The following is a 21471-nucleotide window of genomic DNA, read 5'->3' as shown; positions in this document are numbered from 1 at the left end:
TGTTCATTCTTTGGAAAGATCTTTAGTTGGAGGTTTGTCAAATATTGTAAAAAGGCACTTGCCTAACATAACCCAGGAATACAGCAGACTTGTGCTGGAAAAAAATCTAACAAGCATTCTAGATACAGCATTTAAAGTAACTTTTTATAATAAGAAATCTGACCCACACCTGAGTTTGAGATATTTTTCTTGGGTTCCCCAACAAGGGTAACAAGGAGAAACATCCTGGGTAAATGCTATTTGTTCTCTGCAAATGGAGGGTCAAATTTTGCCTCCATCACTCAGCAAATCCTACTGAGGTACTGTATTCATGAATAAGGTTGGGTGAATTTAGCCTTTGCTTTGTTCCAGCTGTAACAGATAAAATGCTTTTTTTTTTTGTTGTTAAAGTACTGTTAGGCTGGCTATGTAACCCTAGATATTGGTGATGGGTCAATTATCTGAACCTGTATAGCTCTTAAAATTACAACAAACCAATTCAGACTAAAAATAAGGCACATTTTAGCAGGGTGATTTAACCACAGGAGTGTCTTGTCCTCAGGATATGGTGGGTTCTCCATCACTTTAAAGTAAGATTGGATTTTTTTTTTTTAAATCACATCTCAAAAAAATTATGGTCATCATGCAGAAGTTAGGCCCTAGAACTTCACCCTGACTTTTACAAGGAATCAAACTAACTTATCATTAGTGGTTGCTTCTGGCCTTTAAGTCTATTAAATAAAATACAAACCTGAAAACAATGCAGGAATTTAATTCTTTGACACTTTTAAACAACTTCAGCTACTGCTAATGTTCCCACATAACTCTGCTTCACACTTTTTGATGATCCTGTAATAGTTTATCACCATTTACTGAGCTTTTGGCAACAGGTGACACATATTTTAATATTCTACAAGGTTAGTATTTTTCACTCATTTCCTCTTAAAGTATAACTTACCTACTTGGCCAATTTATTGTACAAAATGGAACACTGCTGCCAATATGGAGTTGTCAAAGTTCCTCTTACACAAGTCTTCATAGCTGCAGGCATGTCCTTGCTTGATGAAGGATTTCTTCTTGGTGGTGTGACTTAGACAGTCCAAAAGGCATTGCATGTGGCATTTCAGTTGGTTGCCCTGATAGCAGTTAGCTATCTCTGCTCTGGGGGGTTGTTAGCTCAGCTGCTTTATCATCACCATGAGATTGTTCAGTGAGGCGGAAAGCCTCTAGGAACTCATTGAAGTCTATGTTTCCATCCTTGTTGAAATCTATGCTGCGGGCTAAGTCACTGATGCCATCATCTGTGAGCTCAATGTTCATATGGGAGCTGAACAGCTTCCAGGTGTGGTGGAATTCTTCAAATGAAATGAGCCCTGCAAGGAAGAAACTTGCAATTCAGTTTAGTGACAGTCCTGTGCTGCCCTCTAATGGCCACAAGATCCCAGAAAACTGTCCCTCTGAGCCTGACCCATCTGCAACACACTGGGGGATAGTAAATGTACAGCTCGAGCACAGACTTGGCAGGAGCCAGGATAGCCACATTCTGTTCCTAGGCTGTCTCAGAGTCATTGTGATGTTGAAGAAGTCATGGTATGGGTCTACTACAAACCACCAAACTAGGAAGAAGAGGTGGATGAGGCTTTCTTTAAACAACTAACAAATTCATCCAAAGCACAGGACTTTGGGGGACTTCAACTACTCAGATATGTTAGTGTGTGTCCTGCTGTGTTATTTTTCTATCCAACAAGTTCTTGGAATGTATTGGAGACAATTTTTTATTTCAGAAGGTGGAGAAAGCTACGAGGGGAGAGGCTGTTCTAGATTTGATGTGACAAACAGGGAGGAACTTGTTGAGAAAGTGGAAGGCAGCCTGGATGAAAACGATTACAAAATGGTAGGGAGAACAGCAAAATAAAGACAATGGATTTCAAGAAGGCAGACTTTAGCAAACTCAGGGAGTTGGTAGGTAAGATCCTATGGGAAGCAAGTCTAAGAGGAAAAACAATTGAAGACAGTTGGCAGCTTTTCAAAGAGACATTAAAGGCACAAGAGCAAACTATCCCATTGTGTAAGAAAGACAGGAAGTGTGGCAAGAGACCACCCAGACTTAAGCAGGAGATCTAAGTGATCTAAAAGTCAAAAGAGAGTTCTACAAAAAGTGAAAACTAGGTCAAATTACAAAGGATGAATATAAACAAACACCAGTAGGCAGGGACAAAATTAGAAAGGCGAAGGCCTAAAATGAGATTAAACTAGCTAGAGCCATAAAGGGTAACAAGAAACATTCTACAAATACATTAGGAGAAAGAGGAAGACCAAGGACAGGGTAGGCTCGTTACCCAATGAGGGGGGGAAAAAATAACCAGAAATGGCAGGGGTGCTAAATGACTTTTTTGGTTTTCACCAAGAAGGTTGGTGGCATTTAGACATCTACCAGAGTGAATGCCAGTGAAAATGAGGCAGGATCAGAAGCTAAAATAGGGAAAGAACAAGTTAAAAATTACTTAGACAAGTTAGATGTCTTCAAGTCACCAGGGCCTGATGAAATGCATCCTAGAATACTCAAGGAGATATCTGAGCCATTAGCGATTATCTTTGAAAAGTCTTGGAAGACAGGAGAGATTCCAGCAGACTGGTAAAGGGCAAATACAGTGCCCATCTACAAAAAGGGAAATAAGGACAACCTGGGGAATTATAGACCAGTTGGCTTAACTTCCGTACCGAGAAAGATAATGGAGCAAATAATTAAGCAATCAATTTGCAAACATGCAGACAATAATAAGTAACAGTAAGCATGGATTTGTCAATAACAAATCAACCTGATAGCTTTCTTTGACAGGGTAACAAGCCTTGTGGATGGGGGGAGGCGGTAGATATACTATATCTTGACTTCAGTAAGGCTTTTGATACTGTCCCACCCGACCTTCTCTTAAAAAAACTAGGGAAATACAACCTAGATGGAGCTACTGTAAGGTGGGTGCAAAACTGGTTGGAAAACCAGAGAGTAGTCATCAATGGTTCATAGTCATGCTGGAAGGGCATAACGAGTGAGGTTCTGCAGGGATCAGTTCTGGGTCCAGTTCTCCAATATTTTTATCAATGATTTAGATAATGGCATAGAGAGTACACTTACTAAGTTTGCAGACGATACCAAGCTGGAAGGGGTTGCAAGTGCTTTGGAGGATAGGATTATAATTCAGAATGATCTGGACAAACTGGAGAATTGGTCTGAGGTAAATATTGAATTTCATCCTAAGGACAAATGTAAAGTACTCCACTTAGGAAGGAACAATCAGTTGCACATGTACAAAATGGGAAATGACTACCTAGGAAGGAGTACTGTGGAAAGGGAACTGGGGGGTCACAGTGGACCACAAACTAAATATGAGTCAACAGTGTAATGCTGTTGCAAAAAAAGTGAACATGATTCTGGGATGTATTAGCAGGAGTGTTGTAAGACAGACATGAGTAATAATTCTTCCGCTCTACTCCGCACTGATTAGGCCTCAACTGGAGTATTGTGTTCAGTTCTGGGCGCCTCATTTCAGGAGGTATGTGGACAAATTGGAGAAAGTCCAGAGAAGAGCAACAAAAATGATTAAAGGTCTAGAAAACATGACCTATGAGGCAAGACTGAAAAAAACTGGGTTTGTTTAGCCTGGAGAAGAGAAGACTGAGAGGGGACATAACAGCTTTCAAGTACATAAAAGGTTGTTACAAGGAGGGAGAAAAATTGTTGTCCTTAATCTCTGAGGACAGGATAAGAAGCAATGGTCTTAAACTACAGCAAGGGAAGTTTAGGTTGGACATTAGGAAAAGCTTCCTAACTGTCAGGGTGGTTAATCATTGGAATAAACAGCCTAAAGAGGGTGTGGAATCTCCATCATTGGAGATTTTTAAGAGCAGGTTAGACAAACACCTGTCAGGGATGGTCTAGATATTACTTAGTCCTGCCATGAGTGCAGGGGACTGGACTAGATGACCTCTCGAGGTCCCTTCCAGTTCTGAGAGTCTATTTATTGCATGCATCTCCACTTCCTCATCTACAAACTGGTAACACTACTCCATACGTCACCTGGGTGTAAAGGCTAAATTAATGCATGTTTAGAAAGTGCTAGAGAAGAGTGAAGTAGTGTTCTCTATTGTACTAAGAGAGAGAGAGAAGCAAAGGCTTGATTTGTTGTGGCAGGGAAGGCATTCCAAATAGCTAAGATACACCACGAGTGGAGGGAGCGGATACAGTGCCCTCTCATTTAGCAGCATAAAAAAATTAATCCTCATGGTTCCCTGTGGGGCTGGCACTTGCCATACATAAACAGAGAGGTGTTGCAGGGGATCTGAGCAGGAGTCTGAATCATAATAGATTATTGCTGATGCTTGCTAGCTGTCCACTCACCCAGGGGTTAACTAATGGGATAGTTCAAATGTAACTTCAAACAGTTACACATACCTTATCCTGCATAATTTAATAATATTCTACACTCCTACCACACTTTTCATTTGATGCTCTCAGTGTATGACGAACATTTAATGAATTAAGTTTCAGGGATAGGTAAACAGTATCTCTATTTTACAGATGGGAAACTGATAGACAGGTTAAGGGCATGATCTTACACTCCTGAAAGTCATTGACAAAACTACCATTGTCTTTAATGGTGCACAATTGGAGCCTAAGTAATTTGCCCCAAGTTACAGAAGGTAACAGTAGCACAACAGGGAACAAAACCCAGATCTCTTCTGGGTCCCAAGACGGTACCTTAACTACAAAGTCATCCTTACGGGTAGTATCTCTTTTGCCCTGAAGTCCTACTTGAACCCATTTTCACAGCACAAAGAAGTGATTGATCCAGTGTTAGAGTAAACTAGACACATCCTTGACTGAACAGTAGGGCCATTTTAGTTCCCAAGACTTTTTGGTCTAACCACTGAACAAACTGCCTCCTGTTTAACTGTGAGCCCTAAAGGGGGATGGAACAGAATACTCATGGGAGGTGGAAAGGTGAGTCAAAACACATCCTTACCTGAATGATCACTATCTATGATCCTGAATATGGTTTCCAGGTTGGATCTGTTTCGATAAATGGTTTCTAGCAAGCTGGACTGTATGTGCTGGAAGATATAACACATTCTCTTTTACAGTAACACTTATTACTGACTCCTAGCATAAGTTGGGATTTCAGGGTTTTGTATAATAAAAGTTGATGTTGCATAAATAAAAGCAATTTGTCTACAGCCGGAAAGAATCACCAGAATCACCTTTCATGTTTCCTTGTGCTGCAAACTGGAACACCTGGAAATCCTTACTAAATCATTTAACTGGAGTTGTCTTGACATTTTGATCCTCCTAGGGACAACTCTGCACCCCAATGTGACCCATCTGTAAGCCAGTCACACACCACCCTGTTCCCTTATTTAATCCGAGAAGTCTATTTATACCAACATAACATGGTATAATTAAAGTAATCTAAGAGAATAGCTGTCACCACTTAGCTTTGTGTATTTAAGCATTTTATGCATGTAGTCATTTCTCAACAATTCTTGTGAGTCACAAACAAGATTTCAGTGCTCTAGAAACAATACAGAAGTGTTCTGGATGCTGAGACCTGGCTAATTTTTATCCTGAGCATACAGTATCTCCACCTGTGCTGAAGCCATGCCCATTCAGATGACACTACTGTGGTTCGTATCTCTGACATGAGACCCATTGTTTCTATCCCTTTTGTACATTGACTACACTTATCCAGCAAAGTAACACTGAATTTGAATTGGAAGGTAATTCTTTGTGCCTCATCAGCCTTTGTCAACAAACAGGTAGCACTGCTGTGAATCAAATCCTGATTTATCAGCAGAATTAATGGATCATTAAATGCCTAAAGGAATAAAATGCACTTAAAGCTCTCAATATGCAGCGTCTTAAGGAGGATGTGTCTGTGCACTTGGCTTTGCATTCAGATACCTGGTTGCACTATGGTCACGCTATTTGTGTTTATGTGTTGCTGGACTCAGTGATGTGGCTCTGAGACTGTGTGATTGAACCTGTTCCTATGACTGGGATCTGAAAAACCATGAACTTCAGCAACTTGGAATCCAAATCCAGACCCAGGCCTGAATTTCATGGTTTCCACCATGGAGAAAACACCTCCAACTTTATGGCTTATTTCAAATCTGGATCTAAATACGGCAGCTTGGTTCTCATCTCTAGTTTTTCTTTTTAATTTTCTTTTTGGCCCTGCCAAGTAGCTTCTTGAGGCATAAGAAGAGCCCAGAAAAACTACCGCCAATGAAAGGAACACATGTATACACACACCCCACCTCCAGAACAAACAGGTTTGGTACTGAGCTACTCACAGCATTAAAGGGTTAACTTGCTGATGTTTAAACAAATGAAATAGAAATGAAAATATAATTATTAACTATATGAATAAAATGTTCATTGACCTGATCTAACCGCCACTGACCTCCATGGGCATTTTTCCATTGATTTCAGTGGGTTCTGGATCAGGCTCTATATGAAGCAATTCTCCACCTAGGCTTTCACAGCACGTTTATGCACTCATCACCACGGGATCTGCAGGCCAGGTCAGTTTTGTGGTCAAGTGGGCTTCATGGCCCAGGCTTTCTCCTGTGCCCTGAGGAATGCGTTGCCTGAGGATAGTTACCTCTTTGCTCCGCTGCTCCACAGCTAAGTCATCAAGCCAGGATCTGTACTCCAACATGCCACCTGCAGTGCTGCGCACCAGCTGTGGCCTCAACATCCGCCAGGGCAGTCCAAAATGCAACACTGACTCCACTGCAGTTGCCCAGTCACTCAGTGTGATGGTTCCTGTTTGAAAGGGACACTCATGAAAGCACCTTAGGAACCAGAGCCAGGGGCTGGAATCACACTTGGGAAAGAATGGCATTGCTTATTTAAATAATCCACTTTGTTATCTCATCACATCTTCCCCATGGGCTATGTGGGATCTCAAAGAGCCTTATTTCAACCCCTACAACTCTGCACTGCAGCGCAGTGACGTGCCTCCAAACACAATGCGGCATTGCTGCTGCTAGATCAGCTGACACGGGGTGAGAGGATCTCTCTCCCCATTCTAGGAGTCAAGTTTCCAAAGGTCACAGGCACACGAGCCTGGGTGAACAAGACACGGAAGCAACAACCTGCACACCAAGTCCCAAGTTTTCCCACTCTTGTTTGATGCCCCTTTGAGCTCATTGCCAACCCGTTCAGTGCAGCTCCTGTAGACAGACTGCTCCATTACACCAGAGAAACCCAGCTGGGACACTGCTCAGCATTAGTTCACATGAAGCTCTTTCTTTTCTTAGTCTTACCGGCATTGTCCTGGTCATAGGCCTTGAATGCGCAGATGAGGTCCGACGTGTGAGCAAAGAGCTTCTCCCTGAGCGCGCGGAAGGCCGACTCCTCCACTCTGCTGATCCTAGAAGAAGCAGGAGACACACAGACATTTTAAAAGGCTTATCAAATGAGAGCAAAATAAAGAGCGTCTGCCCCTGATGTCCATCTGGACCATTCATGGATGGCCTGGACATACCCACGTCTCACAGGAGCACAGTCCCTTTGTTGCAGGCAAGTTAAAACCAAACTGCAACCCACCAGATTACACCAAATACACTGCCACATAGGTTTGGTGTAACTCCTCCCAACATGAATCACTGCGCTATGACCACTGCTACAGAACTCCCCTCCCCCATTCCAGATAACTGCTAAAACGAGCTAACCAGATAACTGCTAAAATCACAGGAGCCTCGCTTGGTCCCAGCAATAGACACACTTGTTATTCCCAATTCATCTAGAAAAGTATGGTTTGTTTGCATTTGTTGCAGTGGCTCAGATGAGATCAGCCACTTACAACATGTACTGGATGATCAGCTTCTGAAGTGGTCAAGTCAAACTTCCTGACAGTTTCTAAATGGGAAGGGTTACACGCTACATTGGAAAGGGAAGACTGGAAATGGGCCCAGGGCCAGAAGAGAACTTTACAGTCATCTTCTGCATAACACAGCCTATAGAACCTCACCCAGTAATTCCTATCCCAAGCACATAAATTCTGCGTGTGGCAAAGCACATCTTTTAGAAAGACACCCAGTCTTGATTAATAAAGATGTAAAGTTTGGATAAAGATCCAAACTTTCTCAGAGCTTCAGGAATTTTCATGTCTAGGGTTCTGGATTAATCTATCTCCATTCTAGTTTAATTCTAAAGTAGAATCTGATGATCCAAAGTGCATCTTTTAATAGCTTGGCTAACTTGAAGAGCCTTGTATTTCTATGCCATTTATAACACTTAACTAGGAAGTCTTGCCTTTGTCTCATAGTTAATGTATGGGCTGTCTTGTTAGCTTGATACTGCACAAAATGAGGGATCAGGTCTGGCCCCAGTTTCACATAGGCTCCTCTGTTACTGCCAACCTCATAATAGTTTGAGGCAGAAAATATGGTCAGTACCTAAATGAAAAAAATGGATAGGCATTTACAGTCAGGGTACAATACACACACATAGATAAGCCACAAACATTCATCCATCAGAGCTCGAATCAAGGGGCAGTGAAACCAGCATAACTTGTTTGGGGAAAGGAAATTATAGGAGGATGTTTGGAAAGGAAAGAATGAAAACTATACATGTTCTCCGTGAGTACTGCTAAAGTCCCTGGATCAGACACCACGCCAGACTGCTATCATTTTACTGCACTCTCTTAGCAAAATTTTAGTCTCAAATGTACATGTACAAATCAAGAGTAACTCTGCTGAAGTCAGTGAAGTCACTCTGGATTTACACTTGTGTATCTGAGAGCAGAACTTGATCCTGTGTCTGCTCGTTAAACACAGTTACAGTTTTCAACCTTGGCATCATTGCAAACAGTTTTGAACAGAACATCTGTTTGGTAGCCCAATGGGTAATTATGTAATGAAGGAGATAGGATTCCATTTGCTAAGAACGGCACCTTTCAGTGCACAGACACGTGCCTGGTCTTTGTGCAGGGGTGGCATTTGTGGGACAGTTCCATCTGGAGTGTAAATTAGTTCAAGATTCCCAGGCCAAAAACTGACTTAAGGTAGAAAGCACATATTAGTAACTTCAGGTAAAAACCTTACAGGCATTCTGTACAGTAGTTATCAACAAAAGTAATATTAGAACCCAGGAAATTCAGAATGAAAGCAAAATTCAAAAGAAACCCAAAGTGATAGTACGGAAATGCACTCCAACACCCTTAACTCTGTCCCTTTAGCATTGGCCCACCCAGCTACCTTTCGATTGTGGCAGAACTCATAGCCTTCCTGCTTGCACTCATGAGAGCGGATCAGGAACTGCAGGCTGTGCTTCTGTAGAATCTTCTCGGTCACATCAGGCCCAAAGTAGCAGCCCCCTCCTCGGACTGTATTCATTTTACAGCCCTCCTGAGGCATAGGATCACTCCACAATATATCTACAATCTGAGAGATCAAACACACATTGATGACTCTGTACAGTGGTTGCCACTGCAATGTCAACATTTATCAACACTTCACACACCAGAGCATCTGAGACTCCATAGTATCACTTCCTGTAAGCATTGGGGAATACTGTGATACTTCCAATATCACAGTGTGGCAACACACAACCACGTTCTGTATTATGAACTATTTTTATAGCCATAAAATGTCAGAGCCTCCGTCATGGACCAGGACAACACTGTGCCAGGCACTGTAGAAACACAGAACAAAAAGAAGGTCTCTGCCCCAAAGAGACAATCTTGCCTTAAGTATAAGACAAGTGATAGGGAAGTACAAGGAAATAATGAGAGAATGCTGGTCATAATAGTAGCCTGTGGTCTCTGCATGCCAGCAGTTTAACTGTTGTCAAGTTTCTTTGTAGGCATCACGGCAAAGGAGAGTTTTGAGGAATGATTTGAAGGTGGAGATCAAGTCGAGTTTTGTGGATGTTCACACGAAGCTCCTTCCAAGCATTTGGAGCACACACATATATGCATACAGGACTATCACAGGATCCTATATCTCCCAGGATTGGGCCTTTACTGAGAGGACAACATTGTTGGCCTGTGGCTTGAGAAATACAGAGTAGGAGGGAAAAAGTAAAAGTGGTAAAAGAGCAATTCACAGTTGTCTTCCTCTTTCACTCCCTCAGCTCAGTCCTGCTTTGGTTTGAAAAGTGTCCTTTCCTGTCCAAACCAGTTAGAGACTCAGGTCCCAAATCTGGCCCGCCGTAGGAAATGAGTTTGACACCCCTGATCTATGGTAATAAGAAAGCTGTCTCAGTGACTACTGTTTGGATTAGAGTGGAGAGGTTTCGCTCTTTGACCCTGACCTTGATATACACAGCTTTACACTGCTCGGGTGTGCAACGCTTTGGGATGTTGGCATGAAGGCTCCTGCTGAAGCACACTCTGCTAACACGAGAGTACTAGTGGCCTGTATTTATAGTATACAGGAGGGGGCACAAGTAAATTAGCTGCAACATGTTAAAAGGAGAAGAATAATTCCCAAGACTTTAATTTCCCTCGAAATTTAACTTATTCTTAGTGCAGTCTTTTCTAAGACACAAATGAAATCCAAACTGGGTGTCATATAAATGGCCTAGATTATTTATAGTAAAATAATTTCTAAAGGTTCAGAGAATTATTCTTCCAGTTTATGAAGACAAGCAGAACTGAATTTTCTAGGAAGCGAAGGAGGATTACCCTATTAAACAGCACATAGGAAATAGAATGAGAAATCTTTCCTATCAATGGCCCTATGACCACCAATAATCCGCCCCATAAACTATCCTGTTATGAAATGACTCGGGAAGAATGCAAGAAGAATGGGTCAAAACCACCAATTCAGAAAAGCCTGAGATTCTTTGAATATGCTGGTACCTGTGTTTCCTTCTGGTTCATCTAACATTTGGGAGTTAATGGAGCAAAACTGTCAAGGGGAACTACACAAAAATGAGGAAGCTAGTTTAAAGGGAACAGTCACAAGAGTGAAATGCCTGCAAACTCCATGGAAACTTTTTAAAAATACCATAATTGAGGTTCAAACTAGATGCATACCTCAAATAAAAAAAACCCAGCAAGACACCCCAAAACAAATTCAGCCATGGCTAAACAGAGTAAGAGGCAGGTAGAGACGAGACATCCTTTAAAAATTGGAAGTCAAATTCTACTGAGGAAAATTGAAAGGAGCATAAACTCTGGCAAGTCAAGTGTAAAAGTATGATTAGGCAGGTCAAAAAAGAATGTAAAGAGCATCTAGAAAAGGATCAAAAAAGTGTTGCTGTTAGTTTTTGTAAGTATACAGAAGCAGGAAGCCTGCCAAAAAAAAATTAGTGAAAAATCGTGGTACCAAAGGAGCACTCAAGGAAGACAAGGCCAATGTGGAGAAGCTACATGAATTCTTTGCATCAGTCTTCAATGAAGATGTGAGGGAGATTCCCACACCCGAGCTGTTCTTTTGGCATGACAAAGCTGAGGAACTATCCCAAACTGAGGTGTCAGTAGAGGTCTTAGAACAAATGGATAATTTAAACTGGACTAAGGCACCAGGACCAGATGGTATTCACCCAAGAGTTCTGAAGAAACTCACATATGAAACTGCAGAACTACTAACTCTGTTATGTAAGCTATCACTTAAACCAGTCTCTCTGTACCAGACAACTGGAGAATAGTTAATGTAATGTCAATTTTTAAAAAAGGCTCCAGTTGATCCTGGTCATTGCAGATCGGTAACTGTAACTTTAGTATCAGGCAAACTGGTTAAGAACAGAATTATCAGACACACAGATGAACACAATATGTTGGGGAAGAGTCCACGTGGGCTTTTGTAAAAGGAAATTGAGAGAGTCAATCTACGAGAATTCTTTGAGGGGGTCAATATGCATGTGGACAAGGGCGATCCAGTGGACCTTCAGAAGTCTTTGACAAGGTCCCTCACCAAAGATTCTTAAGCAAAGTAAGCGATCATGGGATTAGAGGGAAGGTCCCCCTCATGGATCAGTAATTGGTTAAAAAATAGGAAACAGAGGGTAAGAATAAATAGTCAGTTTTCACAGTGGAGAAAGATAAACAGCAGTGTCCCCCAGGAATCTGTACTTGGACCAGTACAGTTCAACATATTAAAAAATGATCTGGAATAGGGGTGAACAGTGCAGTCGCAATGTTTGCAGATAACACAAAATTATTCAAGATTGTTAAGTACAAAGCTGACTGAGAAGAGTTACAAAGGATCTCACAAAACTGGGTGACTGAACAACATGGCAGATGAAATTCAATGCTGATTAATGCAAAGTAATGCACATTGGAAAACATCATTCCAAATATACATACAAACCGATGGGAACTAAATTACTGTCACCACTCACAAAAGAGATCTTGGAGTCACCATGGATAGTTCTCTGAAAACATCAATGCAACGTGCAGCTGCAGTCAAAAAAGCTAACAGGATGTTACGAACCATTAGAAAGGGGATAGATAATAAGACAGAAAATATCATAATGCTATCATATAAATCCATTGTACGCCCACACCTTGAATACTATGTGCTGTTCTGGTTGCCCCATCTCAAAAAAGACATACTAGAGTTGGAAAAAGTACAGAAAAGGACAACAAAATTGATTAGGAACATCTTCCAGATGAGGAGAGGTTAAAAATATTAGGACTATTCATCTTAAAAAAGAGACAACTAAGGGGGGGATATGATAGAGGGCTATAAAATCATAACTGGTGTGGAGAAAGTGCATAGGTAAGTGTTATTTACCCCTTCACAGAACAGAACCAGGGGTCACCCAATGAAATGAATAGGCAGCAGGTTTAACACAAACATAAGGAAGAACCTCTTCACACCACACACTGGCACAGAGCTTTGCCCTCGACAGAGCAGATGGAACAAGAAAAAATGCCCATAGTGAGAGCCACAGATGGGGCAGCCCATTCTAGGTGGACGTTCCTTAGGAGAATACTATGCAAGACTGTTGTATAGCAGGATCCCGGTGCTGTCCCAAAAGGTGGAACTCACCTGCTTCCACTCTTCTTGGCTAGACTCGCTTGTCTCACAGGACTCCAACTCTGACTCAGTCATGGTGACTGAGCTGGTGCAGGTGAGCTCCTTGTCCTCCTGGGTCTCGCTGAACCCCACCTGCCTGCGGCACTTCTCCAGCTCCTCCTGGACCGACTGCCGGACCCACTCAGACAGCTGTGTCCTGCTGGCCATGCTAGCAGCATTAGGATGGAAGCAAGAACCAGGGAACGAACTGCTCCTCGGAAGACCAACGCCCATGGGGCTTTCGCCATTTCTCACTTCGGATTCCAGGGGTCTCCTCTTCTCTTTTCTCTTTTTGCCCCTTAACACAGAAACAAACTGAAAGAAAAAAAGATAGGAGGGTGGGTCTGAGCACCAGGCTGGGGGACAGGAGCTCCCAAATTCTGACTTTGGCTCTAACGCAAACTCCACCTTTGTGGCCTAGGCCAAGCCACACAGTGCTCCTTGCCTCAGTTTCCCCCTCTGTTAAATGAGGATTAATCAGACTATCTTACTGATCTGCCCCTAGCTGTTGCGGAGCCCTGTGTAAAGTAGGATGTAATTCAGCTAGCATTACGGGAAAGGATGGTCTAATGGAGAAAGGATTCTATTCTCAGCTTTGCCACTGCCTGCTCGGTGACTCCCCTCTCTGTGCCTCAGTTTCCCCATCTATAAAATGAGGGTAGTGCATCACCGTTGAACAGGGATGACGTGGCGATAAAATCCTTACATGATTGTGAGGTGCTCAGATACTATGGTGAACAGGTCCATCTCCGTACCTGGATAGAAATCAAACTAGCTGAAAGTGGGAAGGGCTGACAACTGGACAAATGAAAGATGCTGGATTTTAGGAAGAAAAGAGGAGGATTTAGTGATAATGGATGGGGATCAGGGGTTCCTGTCATTCCTGGAGGGATGTGGAAAGAATGTGATCAGCTACAAGGGAGCTTACAGAGAGTTTCAGCAGCTGAGAGTGGGTGGCTGGGCATGGGAGATCTTGGGGTGCTATCAGAGCAGGATCCCTCAGAAGTAAATGTCCCCTCCCCATACCCCTGCACAGTAGCGAAGTATTTCCAGATTGCAAAGTGTGGCACAGAGAGAGAAAATAATTTGTCTAAGGTCACTCCGGAATCTGCCATGAGCAGAACCAGGAAATTCTGAGTTTCCTGAGTCACACTCCACTGCCTTACCCACACCATCCCATCATCGAGCCCAGTGTTGAAAAAGAAATTACAAGCCGGGGGTGCATGGGGACTGGTGCTACTGAGGGGAAAAAATCCATGAGCAAAGAGACAGAATCATAACACTTATTACTGGGTCCCCTTTGGATCTCAGAGCTTGCATCAGCCAATCCATTTAAATATATCAAAATCCATCACAACCCAGGACAAAAAAAAACCAAACAAACAATCTTCACACTGAAAAGAAACCCAGAGGCTATTCTACTCCTCTCCCCTTTACATCTAGTGCACACGCTTAGTTAAGTCACATCCATTTCAAGCTGGGTCTAAACATGCTTCCACTACAAAGCTGTTCTCTCTGGCCAGGATACTAGAAACAAATAAGCTCTTACAATCACAAACCAGCAGTGCCTTTGTATTTCAAGGGGTCCACACAGTAGATGTACCTTGTGCCTTTCGATTTTGGCCAGCAGCTCCAGGTCAGTCATGTCCGACACACCGCCATGTAAAATTAGGACTTTCTGATCGATTAAGGTGGCCAGCGGCAGCCAGCAAAACACATTCTGGAGCATCTTCAGAATTTTCTTCCCATGCACCTAGAAGGATGAGGGCAGAAAGGAGGAGGTGAAGCACTAGGAAGTGTGTGTCAGACATAGGAAAGGAGGTGTGAGATTTCAAAGCAAACCTACCTTATATTTTTGCATGACCTCCTTGGTGAAACCATAGCTAGACGGAAGCAGAAGAGATTATTTTAAGTAGCCGTTTAGTAACAAGCACATTGCGCTCCAATAGCCCACGGGTTCCGCGCCCATACCGTAAGTTGACCATGTGGTCCTCGTGGTTTCCTCGGTTCAGATGAACCTCCTTTGGGTAAACCAAGAGGAAGGCAAAGAGAATGATCAAGATCTCAATGGACTGTTTGCCTCGGTCCACGAAGTCCCCATTGAACACATAAGACTTCTCTGGGGAGGGAAGGCCGTTCTACACAAAAAAGAAATATAGTAAACACCCACAGGGTGAGAAGGGGACAGAAGGCAAATACCCCCCCGCACATTGCACTCTCCCTGAAGGGGAGCATGTTAGCAAACCATCAGGTGCCTAGACAACTAGCAACTATTGAGATGAACTAACAGTTATATTGCTTATTTCTAGGAGTAGCCATTTAATACATTTTCTTTTGTGTGACCTAGTTCAGCCAAGGCCAAGCTGGAAGAGGGAGGGCTGAACCTGATTCTCTGTGCCCTTTCGAACCTGACTCTCTCTGCCCTTTTATGTGGCGGGGTGAAAAACAGACAGTCGGAATATGTTCATACCTGTCAGACTAACTACTCGAAACCACATAACTGCATCCTGTTTTGACATTCTCTGTAACCTTTGCCTTTGTTTCCATTTGATCAGCTATGTAATACTTTTGATTGACATGTCTCTGTAACTTTGGGGTATAAAAGGGAGGTAAGCAAGTCTGAGTCAGGCGGATCGCTTCGTGGACACATTGAAAAGATCTCCAGGCACAGATGGAAGGACCACCATCTGGAAATCTGTGACTGATTCACCCTAAGACTGCCTCTGACTTGTGGGGTAACAATAAGTATGGGGTACTCTAATTTAATCTAGTGTACATATATGTGCGTAAGACTCATAAATGGAGACTTCCAGTGAAAGCATTCTGATGGGAAGTGCTGGGGACCATTAAGTAAAGCATTAAAGTTAAAAGCACTTGGTTTTGACTTGTCTGTGCCAGCCATGTAGCAGGTGGAGGTGCTGTGTTTCCTTTGGTTTATTTTCTGATACCGACTCGCAGAGACTAAAAGTGACTGAGTCGAGGAACCCTGGGTAACATCCCCACCGCCACCCCTACCTAGATCTCCTGACTCACAGCCTCTTTATTATACATATTAGCAATTGAAAAGAACCAGTATTGTCAGCTAGTCCTTGTGTCCTACAGTGAAATCCTGGCCCCACCGATGTTAATGACAAAACTTCCATTGACTTTACTAAGGCCAAGGTTTCACCCAATATAATTCTAACCGTATTGTAAAGGGATAGGCAGAAGGAGGCTGGTGATACGATTGGCTGACTCCTCTGGTGGTCCAAATGGCTGCAGTTCCATTGACTTCTGCACCCATTTGCCCCACCTGAGTGTCTTGCCCAGTGTCTTGACTCTGTAGCTGCTTATCATTTTACACGTAAAGTTACAAAAGAGTGGTAAGAAAACAGTCAGGTGTTGTCTTCTAGCTTTAAAAAATGGACCATTAGCACATGGAAAAATGTATAAACATAACAACAGCTCTAATAACAAATTTAAAGAACAACAAAGGATTAAACTTTATTTAGTGAAGCCATTTCAAAACAACGTGAGAATGAAGCTTTAAGAGTTCAATCCTGGAGAGTACTCCTCACTGCAACCAGTGGGACTGCTCCCAGGAGTAAAGGCCGCAGGGTGGGCGAGTGTCACTTTTAGCAAAGCACAGTACGTACCTTGTAAAATATCAGAAACAAGTCATCCAGTCGGCCATGCAAGTCTCCTAACACACGAAAAGACATTCAGTTCAGGGTATGCTTTTCTCCTCCCCGACATTTAACATAAAGCAAAGCTGTTCATGCCATTGTTTAACAATAGGTAAGGCCCTTAAAACAGCTTTCTGTAAATCGCTTCTTTCTGTGTCCCCTGACCCACTAAATATTGTCATCAGAAAGAGGGGACAAAAAGGGTCAAATCATCCATTACTGTTTGCAGCTTCTTACCATGCATTGTACTCCCATCTCACATCTACATAGTCAAGTCCCCCACTGGCAATCCCTCACGGCTAGTCTCATTTTAACTCCTCTGCCCCCCAAATATCTGTAACTTCCTCAAAACATCCCTCTGTGTAGGGCTGTGGAACAACTGCACTATAGATACCCCTAAAGAATGTATCTCAGATGCACAATGGGACAGGACACTGAGTTTTAGGGCCAGATCCTCAGCCAGTACAAATGGGTGCAGTTCCAATAACCTCCATATAGCTGTGCCCAGTTACACTAACTGAGGATCTGACCTTTAGTTACTTCTAAAGACACCACTGGCAAAACCAGATCTATTTAATAAAGCAGCTAATTCATCAGCCTAGGATTGCACTACAAGCCTTGCTCATTCTCCTTAATGATTAGCTGGGTTTTATGGTTTGGATTCCTCTGAACTGCTCTTGTGGAGCATTAAGGGATGCATTTATTAAAATGAATCCTCTGCCACCCAAGCCTCCTTCCCTTCCATAACTTCTGCTGTTCCAGCAGACCTATAGCAGGCTGAATACTAGCATCACTAGATTCACTGACCAAAACGTGCATGCATGGCCAAGCCACAGGGCAGCTCTATTCATATCCCGGCAGCTGAACTGAGCTAGAACAGTGAAAGAATACAGAGGACAATGCTCCTTGAGCTGAGCAAAGCCTGGCCAGTATGGAGACTCGGGCTCTCTGATGTTTAGGTTTGATTGGACTTGAATGCAGCAGGCTAAGGTGAACTTCAATTTCCACCCTGAGGTCCCATTGCATAAACAGAGACTGCTATACTCTTTTGAAGCTACACCACCACATGTAACAGTGCCAGATCCTGCTCTGTTATACACATACGCCACCATTTAATTCAATGGGGTCACACACACATTACAGAGCAGGATTGTGCCTACAGTGTTTTGCGTTTAAAACCAATATCCATCCACGTGCAGGGCTGCTACTTCGGGATGTTGGGGGTGGGGGGGTCCTTTCGAGCTCTCTTACCACAGATGGTGATCTCCTCGCTGTAGCAGGTGGAGACGTGGGTGATGTTTGGCAGCTGCATGAGATGTCTCCTGGTCTCGTGCAGGAGCTTTAAGACATAATGAGCGTGGAGCTGCTACTGGGAGAAATCGAGGGAGTTAGAGTGGGCAGCTGGAGAGGACAATGGGCTCTTGGAGCAGCCACTCAGCGCTCTTTGTCAAGGCCCAGAGCTCACAGATCTCGACATGATGGCCTTCAGAGAACAGAAATGAACAGGCTTGGGCAAGCTGTTGCAAACAGAAAGGGCCACCTAAAATGCTATTGCTGGTAATGAGGTGTCTGGGGAGGTCCAGGAGGAAAGAAGATCTGGACTGTGTAGATAGCTGTGTAGACTGCTGAGATAGCACTGGCCTGGTTAGGAAGGACTAGCTGCAATTATTCTACGAGGGAGTATGCTACGGGCCAGATTTTGAACACAGCCTCTCACCAAGAGCAATGGGAGCTGAGCACGTTTGAAAATCCGGCCCTCTAAGAGACGGCGAGAGCGAGTGTGTTGTGGCACAGCACCAGGGTGGCTGTTTTAGGAAGTTATCCGTTATTTCTATTACTGCACCACCGACAAGCTCCAAGAGAGAACAGGGCCCAGTTGTACTAGGCACGGTACACTCATAGAAAAGACATGCCCTGCCTGGAAGAGCTTACAAACTCAACAGATAAGATAGACACAGGCTGAGTCAGGAAACAGCAACACAGAGATGGGAAGTGACTCGCTCAAAGTCACACACCAGTCTGGTGGCAGAGCCGGGAACAGAACCCAGGACTCCTGACTCCCAGTCCATTGCACTATACACTAGACCTTGCTGCCTCTCTTCCAGAGAGCCACAGCCTACATATTCCAGGAAGGAAAAAAGTCTCCTTCAGACATTTCTTATTTTTAGTCTTCCCCTCAGAGAGTTTTGTGTTGCCTTGTGTCCAGGTGAAGCACATGTATCTAGGATTTATTTAATGCTGCTGAATAAAGGGCCCATCTAGATGAACAATTAGTGCATGGCAAGCTAGAGTGTAAATCTACTGCACACTATGCGTGCCACACATGAATTGTCCAAGTGGACCCTGCTTGCTCACTAAAGTTCCCGAGTGAGCACTGACCTATTCCAATTGCAAGGTGGAGTAGATCAAAGTTAATTATGAAACTTGTAATGTACAGCAGCAAGCTCCACTTGGATACTTAGTGTAAGCTGGTGCACTGTAGATCTACACCCAGCGTGCTGTGCGCTCACTGTTTGTCTAGCCAAGCCTCTGTAGAGACATCAGAAGTCTTTCTTTTTTTTTTTTTTTTAAAAACAGCACTGTTCTTGAGGGAGAGTGTCGCAGAGAACTGCACTTGAGCAAGGCGCCACCTCCTTGTTAACTGAGCTGAGCAGGAACCAGTCTCTCCATTTACAGGAAATTTGGTAGATTTTACATTTGTTTTCATTCTGATTTGGAATGAAAACCAAGAATTTCAAAATTTTCCGTGAACTGAAATTTTTGGAAGCCAATTATTGTAGCTCACTCTTTTCACTTCAATGCTGACTTTTTAAAATATGTCTTATAATATAAAACTGGTTTTGAAATGCTCCAATGGAAAATCAAAGCAGAACATTTCAACCTCATAAAAATGCTTCTTTTCAATTATTTTAAAACAAAATTTAGTCAGAATCGACGTGTTCCCGCAAAATGTTTCAGTTTCAACAAAACAGAAATTCAGAAGGAAAAAAAGTCCTGATGGGAAATTTTTTACTAGTTCTACTTGTTAATCAGTCAGTTGTCCACATTTGCATATCTTTTTCAAGAAGTGCTATAAATAAGTATCTGTCTCTTAGCATTATCCTAGTGGAGTCCCAGTGTCCCAAAGATCTCCCAAAAAAATCTGCCACGTTTAACTCCTAATGCACGAAACCCCTCATTGTGGCTGCCATCTTCCAGACAAGGAGAATGAATTTCCCTTCAAAGCTCCTCCTAGATCAGTTGACAAAGACAGCTTCACTGGTGAAGAGACCTCACCTCCTCCTTCAAATGGGGATAAGTATGTAAGGAAAAATTCTCTACTGGTGTCAATGGATCCAACTCCATTGATTTTAACTGAGCAGTGCCCATTTACACCAGCCAAAAATTTGAACACAAGAACAGCCATGCTGGGTCAGACCAATGGTCCATCTAACCCAGTATTCTGTCTACAACAGTGGCCAGTACCAGGGCTTCAGGAGCAGTGTACACAACAGGGCAATTCTGGAGAGATCCACCTCGTCTTCTCCTCCCACCTTCTGGTAGTCAGAGGTTTAGGTCACCCCGAGCATGGGGTTACATCCCTGATTATCTTGGCTAATAGCCATTAATGGTCCATGAACTTATCCTGATCTTTTTTGAGCCCAGTTATACTTCTGGCCATCACACCATCCCATGGCAATGAGTTCTACAGGCTAATTGTGTGTTGTGTGAAAAAATATTTCCTTTTGTTTGTATTAAACCTGCTGCCTACTAATTTCACTGGGTGACCCCTGGTTTTTGTACTGAGGGAAAGGATCAATAACACTCGTGTATTCACTTTTTCCACACCATTCATGATTTTATAGATCTCTATCATATCTTTCCCCCCCCCCGCCCCCATCATCTCTTTTACAAGCAGTACAGCTCTAATCTATTTAGTCTCCCCTCCTACAGAAGCTGTTCCATATCCCTAATCATTTTTATTGTCCCCTCTCTGAACCTTTTCCAGTTTCACTCTATCCTTTTTGAGATGGGATGACCAGAACTGGACACAGTATTCAAGACATGGGCGCATCACAGATTTATATAGTGGCATTATGATATTTTCTGTCTTATTTTCAGTTCCTTTATTACTAGTTCCTTACATTCTGTTAGCCTTTCTCACCACCTTTTTGGCAAGCAGCCTCTACAACAATCCATATAGATGTTGTGGGCCCACAGAGCAAAAGGAGGTAATGTCTTGAAAAACTGGCCCTCCGTACTCTTGACCAGGTGTTTGGAAAAAGAGAAGCATATCACACACTGGAATTATCCTTCTACCATGCCATCCCCATGGCAGTGCAATGAGAGAACACCACTATAGGCCCCCTTTTGGAATACTTACTTGTTTCTCTTTGAAAGCTTCTAGTAAGGCAGTTGCATGATCAGGCAGCAGTGGGAAGGAAAGATGAGGTCCAGTGTAGGAGTCTGGCACCTCAACAGATTTGTAGTCACAGAGCTTTTCCAGCTCTGTGTCTTTGTAGCTTTCTTCCTCTGTCAACATGCGGCTAATGAAGTCCCCTGGGTGGAGTTTAAAAAAAAAGGTTAATTGGGCCCAATGTGTAATTTCAATGACTTGCTAAAGATCATCTGACCAGGGGGTTATTCGAGAACAGCCAATCAGTAGGCTCATCTCAACATGCTATGTTTTAGTCTGAATTCCAAAGCACATAATCTGGTTAGAAACTAGACTGTGTCTGCATTGGAAGGAGAGGATGTAACTAAACCTGGTCAAAACTCAGAATTTGCTGTGTGGAGGAAATTTTGACATTTCTTT

General features: G+C 43.0%; 1 protein-coding gene across 1 annotated transcript in view; it reads right to left on the bottom strand.

The window, feature by feature from the left end:
* Window positions 1–107: 107 nt before the first annotated feature.
* Window positions 108–21471, bottom strand: part of PPEF2 (protein phosphatase with EF-hand domain 2) — a 31684-nt gene continuing 10320 nt past the window's right edge. Inside the window, exons 5-17 of the mRNA XM_067557036.1 lie at window positions 21040–21215; window positions 17928–18042; window positions 16647–16693; window positions 14983–15149; window positions 14858–14894; window positions 14615–14764; window positions 12985–13326; window positions 9241–9426; window positions 8297–8439; window positions 7306–7412; window positions 6639–6802; window positions 5001–5088; window positions 108–1352 (exon numbers count right to left, since the gene is read on the bottom strand). Coding sequence (XP_067413137.1) covers window positions 1126–1352; window positions 5001–5088; window positions 6639–6802; window positions 7306–7412; window positions 8297–8439; window positions 9241–9426; window positions 12985–13326; window positions 14615–14764; window positions 14858–14894; window positions 14983–15149; window positions 16647–16693; window positions 17928–18042; window positions 21040–21215 — 1949 coding nt within the window. The 3' untranslated portion in view covers window positions 108–1125. The remainder of the gene's footprint in view (window positions 1353–5000; window positions 5089–6638; window positions 6803–7305; window positions 7413–8296; window positions 8440–9240; window positions 9427–12984; window positions 13327–14614; window positions 14765–14857; window positions 14895–14982; window positions 15150–16646; window positions 16694–17927; window positions 18043–21039; window positions 21216–21471) is intronic.

The sequence above is a fragment of the Emydura macquarii genome, unplaced genomic scaffold (genome assembly GCF_026122565.2).
Source record: "Emydura macquarii macquarii isolate MOO-44397 ecotype Brisbane River unplaced genomic scaffold, CSIRO-AGI_Emac_v2 contig_1790, whole genome shotgun sequence".
NCBI classification, from domain to species: domain Eukaryota; kingdom Metazoa; phylum Chordata; order Testudines; family Chelidae; genus Emydura; species Emydura macquarii.
The sequence above is the reverse complement of the archived record's forward strand: the minus strand, read 5'-3'. Positions and strand labels throughout refer to the sequence as shown.